At 41.4% G+C, this 15,599-nt stretch overlaps 1 protein-coding gene across 1 annotated transcript in view; it reads right to left on the bottom strand.

The window, feature by feature from the left end:
* Positions 1-15,599, bottom strand: part of UTP20 (UTP20 small subunit processome component) — a 63,749-nt gene that overhangs the window by 21,835 nt on the left and 26,315 nt on the right. The window contains exons 23-37 of the mRNA XM_042026851.1: positions 15,445-15,535; positions 13,626-13,711; positions 12,938-13,063; positions 12,244-12,410; positions 11,538-11,746; positions 8,714-8,857; positions 6,297-6,376; positions 5,136-5,362; positions 4,070-4,214; positions 3,519-3,606; positions 2,275-2,418; positions 1,602-1,652; positions 1,358-1,510; positions 692-847; positions 178-318 (exon numbers count right to left, since the gene is read on the bottom strand). Coding sequence (XP_041882785.1) covers positions 178-318; positions 692-847; positions 1,358-1,510; positions 1,602-1,652; positions 2,275-2,418; positions 3,519-3,606; positions 4,070-4,214; positions 5,136-5,362; positions 6,297-6,376; positions 8,714-8,857; positions 11,538-11,746; positions 12,244-12,410; positions 12,938-13,063; positions 13,626-13,711; positions 15,445-15,535 — 2,008 coding nt within the window. The remainder of the gene's footprint in view (positions 1-177; positions 319-691; positions 848-1,357; positions 1,511-1,601; positions 1,653-2,274; positions 2,419-3,518; positions 3,607-4,069; positions 4,215-5,135; positions 5,363-6,296; positions 6,377-8,713; positions 8,858-11,537; positions 11,747-12,243; positions 12,411-12,937; positions 13,064-13,625; positions 13,712-15,444; positions 15,536-15,599) is intronic.

Here is a 15,599-nt window from a genome sequence, read left to right as displayed (position 1 = left end):
GATTCTCAATCACTCCTGATGATGTCCACACCCCTCTTTTTTGTAACGGTATCTAACAACACAGGTTCAATTTCTCTGCAGTCATCACACAGATGCTTTGCAAAACGTACCCTCACAGTAAGATGCTTTTACTTGGCAGGGGGAGAGAGGCACCAAGAAATGCCTGCTGTCTTTTACCTGCATGTGTTTCATGTTCTCAAAGAAGTCCATGTCAGGATCATGGCGGTTGGTCAGCTGGACCAAATCCTGGAATTCGGGATTTGCTGGGAATGTCTGAATGAGGCAGGAAAGCAGCGACGTGTAGTCCTGCTGGATGCTCTACAAATAGCAAGCAGTAAATTTTAAGTACCCCTTGGAGAGGCTGCTACACACTCCACAGAACGGCAGTGCCATCATTTACAAGTGTTTCAGTCAAACATGTCCTAATTTTTGGTAACAAAAAATGCACCTATTATGGACTGCATATAAATTAAAGCCTCCCCTCCAAAGAATGAGTTACAGCTAAGAAAGCTGAACAGCAAAGAAACACAGCTACGTTCTGTAATTTTAAAATTTTTATAAGGTTTCAAATGACAAGTAAGTTTACAGTGGGTACCTGCACTTCTTGTCCCAGCAGGGGACTTTGAGAACTCACCCAAAAAATGTCTTATTACCCTGAAGATAGCTGGAGATAAGTGATCAGACACATTACCTCAGTCTTACTCTTCAGACCCCTTCTCACAGACTCCAGGAGAGTGTGCTGGATTAGCTCCTTGTACTCATCTTCTGTGTGGCTGATTTCTGCCAGTCGGTGGATGAAACTGGTCAAGCAAAGGCTTGCGTTGTCACTAAGAGCCATATCTCCAAGCTGAGTGGATGAAGAAATGGCACCATGAGTCTGGCTATGACACCTTTATCTCCCCAAAAGCCTGGACAGAACAGAACCACTGGATAAAACATACAGAGGCCTGTAGAGACTCAGAAACTCTTGAGAGCTTTCCTATAGAAGTTCCACTTCCAAATTAATGCTCACCCTACCCATCAGGAAAAATCCTTTTAGATTTACTGGCAGGCCCACACAACCAGAACATGTTGCAACAAATAGAAAATCAGCCTTTCAATCCTGCAATGTGCCTTCTATACAGCACAAGTGTTCCAGGGCTCCCTGACAGAAATTTTTGCTGCACTGTATTTTTGTTTTGGGACACACAGTTGAAAAGGTAAACAGACAAAACTTCAAAAAGATGTTTGTAAGAATACCTAAATATACTTTCTGAATGTTACATGGTGCCAAAAACCAGCCAGTGGAAGTAAGTTGGAAGTTAGATTCATCACGGACACATGGTGCACAAAGCAAGAGAAGGAATATTCAGCCAACCTGGATGGTATAGAAGCAGTTGTGCATAACAGCAATGAGGAAGTCAGTATCCACTGCTTGCATTTCCTTGATGTGGGCTGTGATTGACTGAAATGCTGCCAGACGCACATCGAAGTCGATATCATCCAGATGTCGCTGATCAAAGGCATTCAGCTAAGACAGAGCAACAAGTGGGTAACGAAAAATGACAGAAACATGATCATACACTACTGGGATAAAAAGGGAGCAAAGAAACTGTACATACCTTAACAACATCAGTAATATACTTCAACTTACTGTCCAAGTCAGATAAAGTCTAAAAAGAAACATAAAAAACCCAGTTAACTCTTATAGTTGTTAAAAATGTGGATAACTCAAGATTTTACCACCTAAGACAAAAAATAAATAAAGCAACAGCATTAGTCTTTCTCCTGTTAGAACCTTCATAAGAACCTTTCTTCTGTAAGTTGGAGGATATCTGTTTTAAGTTCCTAAGCTTCTAAACATCTACACTGAATGTTTCCTGTGTTTTCCTGCTAAGAAGAAGTTATGTAAGTCACTTCAAAGTAATACAAAACAGCTTACTATAAACTGTGAGAGAAGAATACAAACAAAAATCATCTTCAGGATACTGAAATCCATTCTTATTTTACCAACATACAGGATTTGTTACAATTTAAGTGCTTTATTTGGCTTCTCTTACACTAAAGATGCCTGGTGAGGTTCACATCAGCCAGGCTGTAAGCCAAAACTTTTACAAATCTTTGTGCAGCTCATTAATTTCTATCACATAGAATTCTGTTACTTTCACTTAACACAAGAAGTAGATTAAAAAGGTTTTTAAAGTCATGTACAAAGATAAATACTGCTATTACTTTGTTCTTGATCTCTTAGAACAAGTTAAAAAAAAAAAGCACAGAAACGTAGAAATGCAATACCTGAAATACCAAGCACAACTTATTTCGAGACAGTTTGTTCTGGATGACAGAAAAAAGCTTTGCCAGTGGTTTGAGAAAGCTTGTAGGGTTTGAGCAATGCCTCAGCAAGTTCTGCACTGTCTCCAGAATGTCAATTTGTGTACCCTGAAAGAGACAGATAACAAATACTGAAACCTCACAAGATTATTTCATTTCCTTGGGACATATTTCAAGACATGAAGTGAACATTGCTGTACTTTATTCAGATCAGAGATACTGAACGAGAACAAAGAATTAGAAGGACACAATGCAATCATCAAATATCTCAGAAGTACTTGCAACCTTTCAATTAGAAACAACACAGTCTTAAGAGACGACTGTCAGCACGATAAAGACTTCTTTTATGTGCCTTTCCTCACGACTCAAAGGTCAGGAGAACTAACAGAGCTTTAAAAAGTAGTCTTTCTTGAATATGTGAGATGAACATTAACAGCACCATATACTTCACTGAATCACAGAATGGGTCAGGTTGGAAAGGACCATGGGGGGTCATCTGGTCCAAGCTCCCTGGTCAAGCAGGGTTATCCCAGAGCATATGGCACAGGATTGCATCCAGACAGTTCTTGAGTATCTCCAATGAGGGAGACTCCACAGACTCTCTGGGCAATCTGTTCCATGCCCAGTCACCACACAGTAAAGAAGCTCTTGTATGATCTCCCTCGACAGGTATCACATGTGGTCCCTTAATGGTTCACAGATTTGAAACCCCAAAAGAGTACTGTACACAGTTTGCCTTTGCCTTTCATCCTGCAGCAGACTAATGCAGCACTGCCCAGTATACCACATGTACTACATACTCAACCATATATATTCACATTGCTGTCCAGATGCTGTGGCCTTGGATTTGGGGTGCATAAAATCCACAGCGAAGAAGAGCAATTATTTCAAACTCTGCAAGCAATTTGGTGGATCGACTACAGTGATGGAGAAGGTAAAGACTGCATTATAACTTCTGTAGACCTTTCCCATGAAAAGGGGGAACAGAATCAGTCTGGGCACTGGCATCTCTGGGTGAGTAGTGAACATCAACATGCAGTGGCATGGTACTCTGAGCAGACTACAAACACATGAAAACTTGACATCAGGCTAATAATGAGAAATGGCATATCATCAGTAAAACTTTTAACTGTATCTTAAAGAAACAAATATACTTTATTAAAAGAAAAACATATGTTTAATAGGGGGAGGAAATAATTTTTACCTACCTGCTCCATGTTACTCTGATAAAGGAAAGGGAGGAGAAGGCTCACAAGCACTGAATTCTGACTCTTCTCTTGTATAAATTTGCTGATCCTGTACAATTGGACAAGGTAATGTACTCTTTTATATAATTTCAATCACCAGTATAGAGCAAAGAAAAACTCTGTCAGCACTAGTTCATTTCACAGGGCTTTGTCAGCCTATCCAAGTTAATGGAGTGTACCTACCAAATTCACAGTACCAGCCCAAGCATTCAGTTCCACATGACTGCAGGCATTTCTGCACCTTTTTCTACCCTCAAGAGACATTAGGTTTGAGTACCAGCAACAAAATCTGCTCCCATCAACTTGTGAAAACTTATCACTTGTCACCAGCCACTTGCAAGGTCAATGATAGATCCAGGTATTTACAACTGTTGTAAATTTAAATAGTTTGAGACACAGCATTTTTTAATTTGGAACCTATTACAATAAGCCGCTTTCTTCCTGCCTCCTTCCAACTTTTTAACGGTTTTGAGTCTTGTTCACCCCAAGACAGAGCTCTAAGAATCACTTACTTGGAAAGTATACTCAGCTCTTTGCTGACTTGAGCTCTATACTTCTTCTTTTTCACCTTTTCCACACTTAACATTGTTTTGCTGAAGTACTGAAGTATGGCAGAAACATGAGGCAGGACCAACCGGCAACCTAGACTGAGGGGCTCTGTGAGGGATACAACAGTTAGCAACACCCAAGAAACACTGCTGCAAGAAACAGAAGGGAGATCCAACCCTACACGAAGGGGAAATTAGGACAAAGGAGGCTTCATCAGTGGAAGAATAAATAAATGGGAGCTATGAATGTGCAGGGCAGCTGGTGGCTGGGAACAAGCACCAGCACTTGCTGAGACCAAGTCTAATGTGTCTGAGATGGGATCAAAGAAAGCACACACCACTCTCCTCACAGATTTCAGTAACAGCCCTCTGAAGTGTAGGCTTATCAGAAGGTACCAAGGACACTCCTCAATAGTAGTAACAGCTCCTAAAATGACTGGAGCATTTGTAGATGTGATTTTCTTTATTCTACCACTGACCTCTTTGTAAAATCAAAGCTGCCATAACAAGGGCACATGCTCCTTTCCACTAGCTTTGAGTGTTGCAGTGAATGATGTCTCCACAGCATCAAACACAGCACACTACTGTTCTTGCCTAACTCTCAAAGATGCCAGGTCTTCCTTGTCAGAGAGCACAGACTAAACATCAAAGTGATATATGATCATGTGCATACATGAAGGAGGCCTTTATATAAAATGTGGTGTTAGGCACAGAGCCAAGTCAGCAATGCAGTTCTTGAACTTGTATCAGTCAAAACTTCACAGACAGAACAGGTCAACATTTCCCTCTTCATAAGGAATCTCTCCATGCTCAGAACCCTGACACTCAAATGCAGATCTCATCAATCATGAAACAAGTAGGACTTTACCATTCTTGAGCACAACAAGACAAATTTATACATTGATGTTTCCATCTCTGCTGGGAGATCCTCCTCCCCAGTATTCTCAGCCAGCGTAGACAACCTCACCATAATCTAACACCTTCATCCAAAGCACCCACCAGGTCTCTCAGACTTCTCAGGCAGGCATACCTTCTGTCACGTCTCCAGTGACCACGACAACACAGCCAGTCACACTCAAACTGGAAACCTGCTCCGTGGGTTCAAAATCTGGGCTGTTGAGAAGGCTATCAGCGATGTCCATCACAAGACTGGATGTGGCCTCAGACAGATTCTTGGCTGACAGCACAGCAAATACATTTGACAGTATATCACTCTCTGGGTGATCTGGCTGCTGCTTGGCCAGTAAAGGGAAATATCTGAGAGAAAGATTATAAAAAGGTTCACTGAAAATCAGGTTCAAAATTTTATAATTACATATATATATATATAAGAATTAAATATAATTCTTTTGTGCAAGAAGTCACACAAAAAAATGACTGTCTTCCACTTCAACCAATAAAAAAGTGCAAAAAAACCCAGAACAAGTGTAATGAAAAATGCAGTGAATGGAAGTTGAGAGATTATAAAGTCCCTTTTCTTGCTTCAAGATAGCATCATCTAAACCTAATCCTTTCTCCACAGCCCGAGTCTACTCTTAGTCTGCTCCTAACCTAGTGATCCAATACCATTTTTAACAGAAGTTTGTACGTAAGGTCTTCATGCCTGCAAATGAGGTGTCTTATAAGAAATACCAGGGACCTTAGCAAAGGAAAAGCAGTGAGTCTGTGGAAGAGGCAAAAATCTCTCAAGACAGTTGAACTAGAACTTCTCACAGTGTCTGAATCAAAAAAAACTCTTTTACAACTTCCAGTGACAGACTCTCAGTCACAGATTCTATGCTGAATTTGCCCATACTCTTTCATAAAATGGAAAGAAATAGAGACTCACAAAACCATGAATGGTATTATATATAGTAAAACTGACTTCCCACCTTGCAAGACTAAGTCGTCATTGGTCAAGATGGACATATCCTAAGAAGTCAGGCCTCCTCCTCACCTGTGAGTTGGGTTTGGGCTGCATATGTGCTTAATATGGGAAAAACAGTATGGGAAAACCAGCCTATTAAAAAGTGAGTACTTGCATAAACTGGAAAACTTCCCAGCTGCTTTGACTGCTATCAAAAGAATAACAGTCTAATGGAAAAAGAAAATACGGTTTTCGACACAATTATTCACAGACTGTTAGTGTGCTCTTTTTCCCTTGTATTTAATGTATTCAGAAGTACTTAGGCTTGTTTGCCAGAACACTTACCTGGGGTTCTTACTCCAGGTGTGAATGAGTTTGAGCAGGAAAGTTGGAGAATACTGACTCTCTGAAGCCAATCTGCAGACCTAAAGGAGGGAAAAATCAGATAGCAATGCAACACAAGTAAGTAAAGCAACTTAAAAACCTCATCTCTAACAAAGACCTCACATTCTATAGTTAATCTTTTTTATGAAGTAATTTCAACCTTGTTTTCCCAACTTCCTCAATATTTGTCAAATGACTCAGATCATCTCACTCCTATTTATACAGTATTCCAGCTACCATTTTTGCCCTCCCTTGAAACTAGATTCCCATGAAGCCTCACATTTGCCAGAGACTTAGCAACCTGTCCTGGACACACCTCTGAAATCTCAAGCACAGCACCCAGAACTCACTTCTCCCACATTTCCTATGCCCTGACTGCAGCACCTGGTCTGTATCTCCATGGCCTCACTGGGGAGGCTGGAACACTGTACTGCATCCCATGAATGGAATCTCCTAACAGGGTTCTGTATCCAAAACAACCCCACCTAAGAGGTGCCCAGCCTAAGCCACACACAAGAGCTGCCGCTCTTTCATGACTGGACACAGGCTAAAGTGACCCAGTGCACCCTCCTCTCTGCGATTCCGAAACCCAACAGGCTCCAACCAAGTCACAGAGCTGGGTTTCCACCCTGACCACTGTTGGACTGTTGGCAAGGCACCATTAGTGAACACACAGGCAGAGCAGACTCCAGTGCATCCAGGGGTGGCAGCCAGGATGGTGCATGTGGGGTTTGGACTAGCTCAGTTTGCTCAAGACCTGAGCATAACAGAAAAGAAGGTAGGTCTGACCATCATAGCCAACATCTTAGAAATCATCTTCTACTGTCCCAAAGGTTGGTAATACTATTGCCCTGCATAAAACAGAGATTTCCTGAATGATGTACAATGAAGAGTAAACCATTAATCCAATCCTGCAGGAACGCTGCTGTGCAGGCTAGCAATATTGAGCCCCTGCAGCAAAATCCTGGGCTATGTAGAACAGCAAACTCCAATTCCAGGTTCAACAGGCTTAAAACAATTTGTCCTCTCCACGAGTTTTTACACACCTCAGTTCTATAGTTTTAAGAAAGGAAAACACGCAAAGCAAAATGATTCTTTTGCCAAAACCTTCATGGAGTTCACCAAAAAAGGCTCTAGAGGGAGCTTCTGGATTGTACTACCATCCAAGCTTCAAAACCAGCCGTCTTCTAGACGTAAGTAAGGACAAGAGGCCTTCTAACTATTTAGTAACAACAGTACATCTTGCTCAGAGTTACTCAGCATTTGCAAATACAGTGCTCCCTGAAAGCTTTAAAGTGCTTCATTGACTAAAAGCCTGAACTGCTCTGGAACTGCAATAAATGTTCACTGCTTTTCCCACGTAGCACCCTGGCTGTAAGAAGACTCCATGGACAAACCAGGAGCATACACCTCCCTGTTCCTCAACCCAGAGCAATACAGAGCTATATGCACTGCCTGCTACTATTTTATCTACTGTTTGTCCATATACACCTACTACACATCACATATTGTTACTGGTAGAGCAGAGAAACAGTGTAGGAGTAAACAAACACAATGTCTAGAGAAGCAGCTCTGTGGTTTCACAGACCATACCAGTGCTCTTTAACAGGCTTTTCTGCCGCAAGGAAGCTGAACACTTGGATACCTCAAAACCCTCTGTAGAAGAGCACTCTTGGAGTCAGCCCCTCTTACTCAGTTAACCTTTGCATGGAGATAACTGCTTTTAGAGCAGAGACAACCCAGCAGCTGGTACAGGCACTCCCTGCCAACCCCAGAGCCACTGCACAGACAAAGACAGCACAATTTAATTTTAAATACTGTGTTCTCTCTCCATCTCACAGCAGTGCATTTTCCAAGCTCAGAGATGATCTGAATTTCTCTGATAAAAGCCACAAGCCTGTGCTTTGTCACTGTGCTCACATGGAACTCTTGGCAGGCAGGCACAAGACCACACAGCCCACTGACAGACCCTGCTGGGTCCTTCCTTTCCTGCAGCAGCATTTGCTACTGCAGTCCCCTACCACAGGCCCAACAACTGTCACACAGAAAAGCAGCACCCAGAAATGACTTGTATTACTTAGCTTCCCTGAAGCATCTAGGGAAGAAGTCTGCTTCTGTGGTTAAAGAACAAAGAAATGACATCCATTTTATTCAGATGAATTAATTTGTACTTTAATCTGTGACTTGATTATTTCAGGACTAATCAACATGAGCCAAGAAACTGGTCTTGCACAGACACACTGGGATGCCACAATCTGTCTAAGGCCACATCCAACCTAGCGATGGACATAGTTGACATGACAGACTCCAGTGCAGTTGGAGTTTTCTGCATGGTGCATGTTTCACATAAGTTATTTGGAAAAACAAAAAATACTTACCTGAGGCCATACCACAGCATGGAAAACTGCATCAATCTCTTCCACACTAAAGCTGTAGGTCTCATAATCAGAAAAAAACTCTGCCACAAGCTTGAGACCAAGACGTCTCAAATTCTTCAGTGGATTAATCAACCTAGGTTGGACCTGTAAAAAAACCAAACAAAAACCCCAACCCAGTAAGACCTTTGCAGAACAACTACTAACTACTTGCCCTGAAATTAAATGCAGCATTTCATTGACCATGGATATATCCTTTGCAGAAACTTCTGTTTTCTCTTGTAACTTGTTCACAGTAGCAATCTACATCTCAGAGTTGACCTAAATTTTTCTAAAAGGGGCCCACTGTTCCTGCATTGAGTGAGTTACACAGGACTCCTTCAGTTCATAAAAAAATCCATGCTGACAGGCTTAAGACAGTAGCATCTGCCCCTTTTGAGCACAATGCAGAAAGCTACACTGCAGTAAATTACATTTCCAGCCTTGACACTTAAACAATTCTGTTTTACACTTGAAAGGACCCAAATCAGCTCTCCAAAGTGAAGTTGTACTTTGCACACTGAGATCTTCTGGGAAGAAAAGAAATCAACAGATGAAGAGAAAGGGGGAGGAACAGAGAAGAATGTGAATCATGTCTTCCAGCAGAGTGAGGTGGGGACTATAGCGTTTGGTTACAGGAAGGTGCTTCCTGTACCCAGTTAGAGGTTATGTTCCATAGCCTTTCTTGAGAAAAACATTCCAGTAAGGAAATTCATACACTTCTGCATTCTGACTCGTCTCCCTCAGAGGAGTCTTGACCTGAGTAACCTGAATTATTTCCATACTGTGCAATACAGCTCACAGCACAAGCACATGAAGTAGCTCCACAGTGCAGAGGTAATGAACTTCAGCCTCAGAAATAATAAAGCCACATCAGAGCAACTAAAAGCCACCGTCGGATACTGAAGCTCTTTTGGGTCTCCAGTTTATATCATGATCCACCATGCAGAATCCAAAATCACAGGTAAAAAAGACAAAGCGGAGATGGTGGAAAAGGAACCGACCAAGCTCTTGCAACAGGACCTCCCAAGCTATGCTGCATGTGTACTAATGGAGTGCAATCAGCTTCCAGGTGGTAAATGAACTGTTTGAAAGCCCAAAGAAAGCACAAACCAGGATACTATTGCTAATGGTGGCTTCCAAGTGAAGTAATTTTGAGTTTCCCACTGTTCAATCATCATAAGAGTTCTCTGAGATCAAGCCTTTGAGAGGATAAAGAAACTCAATGCTGAACACAATCAGTAGGAAATGGTAAATTAATAACTTGTCTTAAAGTGGTCAGAGTTGATGTTTAACTCTCCAGGCAATAAATTACTCTCAAACTCCAAGAATGTCTTCTAATTATTACTCAAGATAAACAGATTTCTCACACTCTTCCTTGAGCTCTTAACAGCCCCTGGGCTAATGAAGTGTTAAATTAAGTTCAGGCAAACAACAGACTGTCGCTCCTGACATTACACAATCATGACAGGATTACTGTAGCAACTCTGGCAAAATGTGGCTTTCCTAGCAGTTAATGAAGCAGCTTTTAGAACTCCTGTCTCCTGTCCTCACTGAAAACACGTAGGCATGCTTAAGTCAGACTGTGGTATGCTGATGTCCTCAAATTTGCTAATCCTCTTCATAAATTAGGACAGTTATAAGGTTCTGTTCAGTTGCTTTGTTTGATGGATTTTTTCAAAGCAAGTTCTAACCTCAAATGCTCACAGCTGGGTCTTGGCAAGAACATGCCCATGGGTGACAAAACACTCATTCCCACTTGTTCAGTCCATCATCTCATAATTCCTTTCAACACCACAACAACAGTGATGATAATGATGACTGTGCAGTTTGCTTGTTTCCCACCTAACATATGAACAGGCTCTGCACCAGGAAGATAGAAAAGCCTGGCTCAGTGTTACAGTTTCTGAGCAGCTGGCAAGAGACCCCAAGTAGCTGGACTAGAGCTCAGGGATCTCTGCACTGCTCCCCTGCATACAGGGCCACAATAAGCAACCATGGCCCACCTTTAGGTGCAACCAATCTTTAACAGGATGTTTTCCTCACCTGGCCCCTTCTGCATGAACAGCCATTGCTCAGCAAGGGAAAAAACATTTGCAGTGCTCTGGCTAAGACCCAAATTGCGACACTGGATTAGTATGACTTCTCCTGATACAGAGCTGAAGATGCTTCTAGTGTGCTGAAAGCACAGCTGGTATCCATGTCCTTCCTGTGTCCCATGACAGGAGACACTCAGGGTAGACAATCCCTGTGATCATCCACAATGCTGAGCTCCCCAAGGTCTAGCACTGCAACAAAACACCTCATGGACAAGTTTTGCTCTAATGTCTTCAGGCAAGGAACTTTAAACCTCTCCTTCCCCGGCTCAAATGTTTTATCCTTGCAGCCAAGAAACTCCACTTTAAGGCAAATTTTAACTTCCAGCCATAAAACCTTGTTACATCTTTACAACAGAACATTTATCTCTCTCTCTCATGCCCACGTCTCCACAAAACAGTCAGGAACTGCACAGAGATCACCTCCAACTCTCTCTTCAGTAACTTAAACAAAAACACAGTCCAAATCAGTTTTCTAAACACATTAACTTTACCAGGGCTTGAGCCCTGTAGCACTTTCAGACAAGCATCACTGGCCTCTATTTTGACAGACATCTAATTGCTGAGCTTCACTCCACAATGGCATTCCACTTACTTTTACCAGTAAAGCTCTGTTTATATGTGTGAGCAAAGAGGAGGAGGAGACAAGAAATTTCATTTACATGTTTGTATATTGTTTGCATATACTGTACCTTCTCTCTTTGCTGGAGGATGCAGGATACCACAGCAGTCATGCAGAGCAGAATCTGTAGAATTTCAGGCAGATATTGCTGGATCAAATGTCCCATGTTTTTCAACACAACTTCAAGACCATTGAAGAGGCTATGCTGACGCCCAAGAGGCAGGACTTTAGCTAAATCCAGGTCTGACATACTTTGAAGGACTGCAGTCTGGCAAGGCCCTGTGACAGGCAAAGGGACAGCAAATTATCTAGGGAGGCACCATGAAGACACATGAAAAATAGTGTAATTTTGCCCTAAATTACAGATCCTCACAGTCAGCTTTTTAAATAAGAACAGCTCTGTGTCTCCATCTCTGTGACACTCAGATGTCTCCCACTGCTACAGAATCAGAGCACTTTACAAGCTCTGTTTACTGCTATGATACTCAGGCTAGCCTATGATGCCAGCCACTGCTCATTCCTGGCCTGCAACAGCTTACCTGCACAGCTCTGGCAAGTTGTTCAGCTCTTCTGACCTTGGACACATAAAACACAGCAATCGTGCTTTGTAAGGAGAAACTCAGTGGAAACCTAGTCCTTACCAAGGGTTTACTTTCATCCTTTCAAGGTATGGTTAAGAGACAAACTGAAGCACGTAACAGTACTAAGCATATTTATCCTCCCACATCTCTACAGGTCAGGAAATTCCACCCCCCCAGTTTCTATGGCCTACCTACCATTACTGAATTGCTTCACAGCTTCAAAGAGTAGATCCAAGAACATCCGTATCTCTTCTGGCAGTGAGCCGGCCAGAAATCGCAGAACAATTGACATGCGAGTGCTTGCTGAAGACTTGCCCTGTGTTTTGCTCCCTGTTTTGTTTCTCATTCTGCCATAGAGAATTCTTCAAGAACCAAAAAGAGGTTGCATTAGCTTTCAGCAAGCCATCTGTTTTCCAGCATCTTATTCTGTAGGAGAAACTCCATTTAAAAATATTCTCTAGTGAAAGTTCTCCCTTCAGGGTCTCCACTGAACTACTTAGTGAAAGATCAGCTTAGTGAAAGATCAGCTTCTGCTACTACAATGGAAGCCCTGCTGGAAACTTCAGGTATAAAACTGGTTACCTGCAGGACAATTCACATCACTGCAAATAGCTGGCAATACTCAGTGAACTGAAACATCCTCACAGCTCTCTGTAATCCGTTGTAGAAACAACATGTACCAAATTGCTGTTTTTAAAGAAAACACCATTTGCATAACACATTACATAAATGTGTTAATAAGGAAACCATACAGAATATCACAAACTAAGTCATCAAACTATACCATTAACCATGGGTTTATCTCAATTGTTTAAAATGAGAAGCAGCATTACATCTCAGCTCATGGTACTCTGCCGTGAAGCTTTTGAACTCACACTTCAGAACATACCTCATAAGAACAGGAATGAGATCTGGTCGATGCTCTCCTTTTACTACTGCGGTCTCCTCAGAAATACTGAAATGGACTATCTCTTCTTTAAAGCTCTTGTCCTCCAGTAGCCTTTGCAGGTTCTCCCTGAGAGTAATAAACATTATTTGAGGGCAGGTAGGGTTATAAAAATAGACAGATAGACACACAGATGCATCTATATTTAATTACCTACCTATCTATCCTTGCTGTATACAAAATATTAAAGTACTATTTTCTCACCCTCCTAAAAAAATTTTTTTTAAGAACCAGCAAGTTCAAGCTAATTATGTAGACAAGTAAGTCCTGGGCATATTCCAAATCGATTACTTTGCCACAAACTACAGTTTTGTGCTGTCACTTTCTTTGGGTGGTTATAAACCATCAGTACAAAAGACATCTTTGAAAATGATGGAACTACTAACACTACTGACACTATTCTGGGACAGAATGGAAGTGTTGCTATTTTTCTCTAAACAAAAAAGAGACACTGATCAACCTCAAGACCTTATTTCCTGCCTTAGTTACGAAACATACAGCTGGCTACAATGAAACTTTACATATGTGTCTTCAACAAATACAAGACCCCAAATACAACTGACCCTGAAGCAAGCTTCTGATATGACAGCAGGCTCATTCACCGATGCTAAAACAGTATAAAAGCTTTTACCTGTATGGTAGTAGATGAGGATGCTTGTATGTCATTATACAGTCAAGAGCTATTCTCTGAACATTCTGGTCTTGATGAGACAGTAACTGCAAATAACAAAAGAAAGAAAGAAAGTCCCTATCTAGGAGGCAGAAATGCTTACTGAAAATAGCGAAACAACCCAAAGGCTACAAGCTCAAGCACGATTTGGACTAATTTATTCAAATGGAAACAGAATGTATGTGTTGCCAGTATAAAGCCAAGACGTACATGCACAACTGCCACTCATAAAAAGTGGGCATGGTTGCTGATAGTTCATATATACTTATCCTTCCTATCTACATAGGATAGTCAAAATATTTGCTTTTTCATAGGTTTTTTTTGGACCACTATCAGTTTGTATTTATCATCAAAACCAGTTACCAGCTGTGTATCTAAGAAGACTGGATTAAAAAGCAGGCTACCCAAGCCATTCCAAGATAGCTGTATTTCTTTCCTGTGACAAACTAACTACCCGGAAGACTTGGTATGCAAAGTCTCACTGAGATTTGTCCTCTCTTGAAGATGACTCTTCATAACCTAGGCACCAAACAACACACAGCACCAAGACTATCTGAGTTAAAGAAGTGTTTGCATAATGCACTCAGGCACATGGTTTGATTCTTGGGGTGTCCTGTGCAGGACCAGGAATTGGACTCGATGATCCTGATGGGTCCCTTCCAACTCAGCATATTCTCATAAGATTCATTAGGACAGGGAAGAGAATTTAAGAAATACAGATCATTTCTCCAAGCAGCATCTTTATCAGTTCTTCAGTCTCCTACCAAACAGCACAGGCAAGTGCCATCTAAGGTCACTTTGCCATGATGTCCCTGTGCTAGATGGACACACCAGCTGTGACAATGCACATACTAAGACACAGAAATGCAAACGGTAAGTGATGAAGTAATCTTTCTTCTTGTGCCAGCCTGTTCTTCCCACAGTGATTTGACCTTTACATGACTGTCCAATATTTTGCTAAGAACATGGGGAAGCAAACACATGGATCAACTCTTTTTCTAAGCAATACTTTGAGATAGACTGAAACAGAGTGTCTATTAGGGGATGTCTACTAGAGATTCTCTAATTCAGGGACTAGGGAATGGAGCTTTCAACATCCACAGCCTCAGAAAACACAAACTGGGAACAGTGAGAGCAAACTCCAATGACCTGAAAAAATCCACCAACTGGGAACCAACACAACCCTATAAAATTAAAAAAATTAAAAAACAAAACCGTTTTAAGGATTGTAAGATAAAGACTTAGAATCCCTCTTCAAAGTCATACTTTTGACAATTCCTTCAGGGAAATCCCTCAAAAAAGAATCAAGCAAATTGAATATTCTTCAAGAAGAAATTCCTTTTTCTTTTTTGATGCTTGATGATCTCTTGTACATACTGACCATACTCTTAGTACACAAAACACTACATGACAAAGACAAATCTCCTTGGATCTTCCCCAAGCTCTGGGTTCTAAATCCTCTTCCAGATCCCGCAGGAAGTGGAACAGATTTCCTCTACAGCCACTCCTCCACCTTGCCAAAGACTACTACTTGTCTGCTGTCAGATCTGTTTGCATGTGCCACTCCTGGCAAACTAAGCCGGGTATCTTAAGCAGGTCTTTGCTAAAGGGGCTCATTTCAAGTGAAGTCTGTTAGAAAGTCCTCTCAAGGACAGCTCCTTTCTCAGCTATCACAGCCGAGTTCAGAAAATGACAGGTTTCTGCAGTATCAGACACTGCATTCAAATATGAAAGAGTTTATTTATTAGTAGCAATTCTAAAAGTAAGCAAATAGCCTTACCTGGGTATACAAGGCATTCAACTTAGGCTCCAGATACAATGCACGAGGATTTGAGAATTTTGAGAAAACTTGTAAGTGGGCTATTAGTTGCCTGTAAAACAAAACAATTATTTTTTAAAACGTCCAGGAGACAAACAAACAGGGAACTTTAATTA

This window comes from Corvus kubaryi, unplaced genomic scaffold, assembly GCF_017639235.1.
Source record: "Corvus kubaryi isolate FWS band 111438036 unplaced genomic scaffold, C.kubaryi_AGA036_p1.0 129, whole genome shotgun sequence".
Lineage (NCBI taxonomy): Eukaryota > Metazoa > Chordata > Aves > Passeriformes > Corvidae > Corvus > Corvus kubaryi.
The sequence above is the reverse complement of the archived record's forward strand: the minus strand, read 5'-3'. Positions and strand labels throughout refer to the sequence as shown.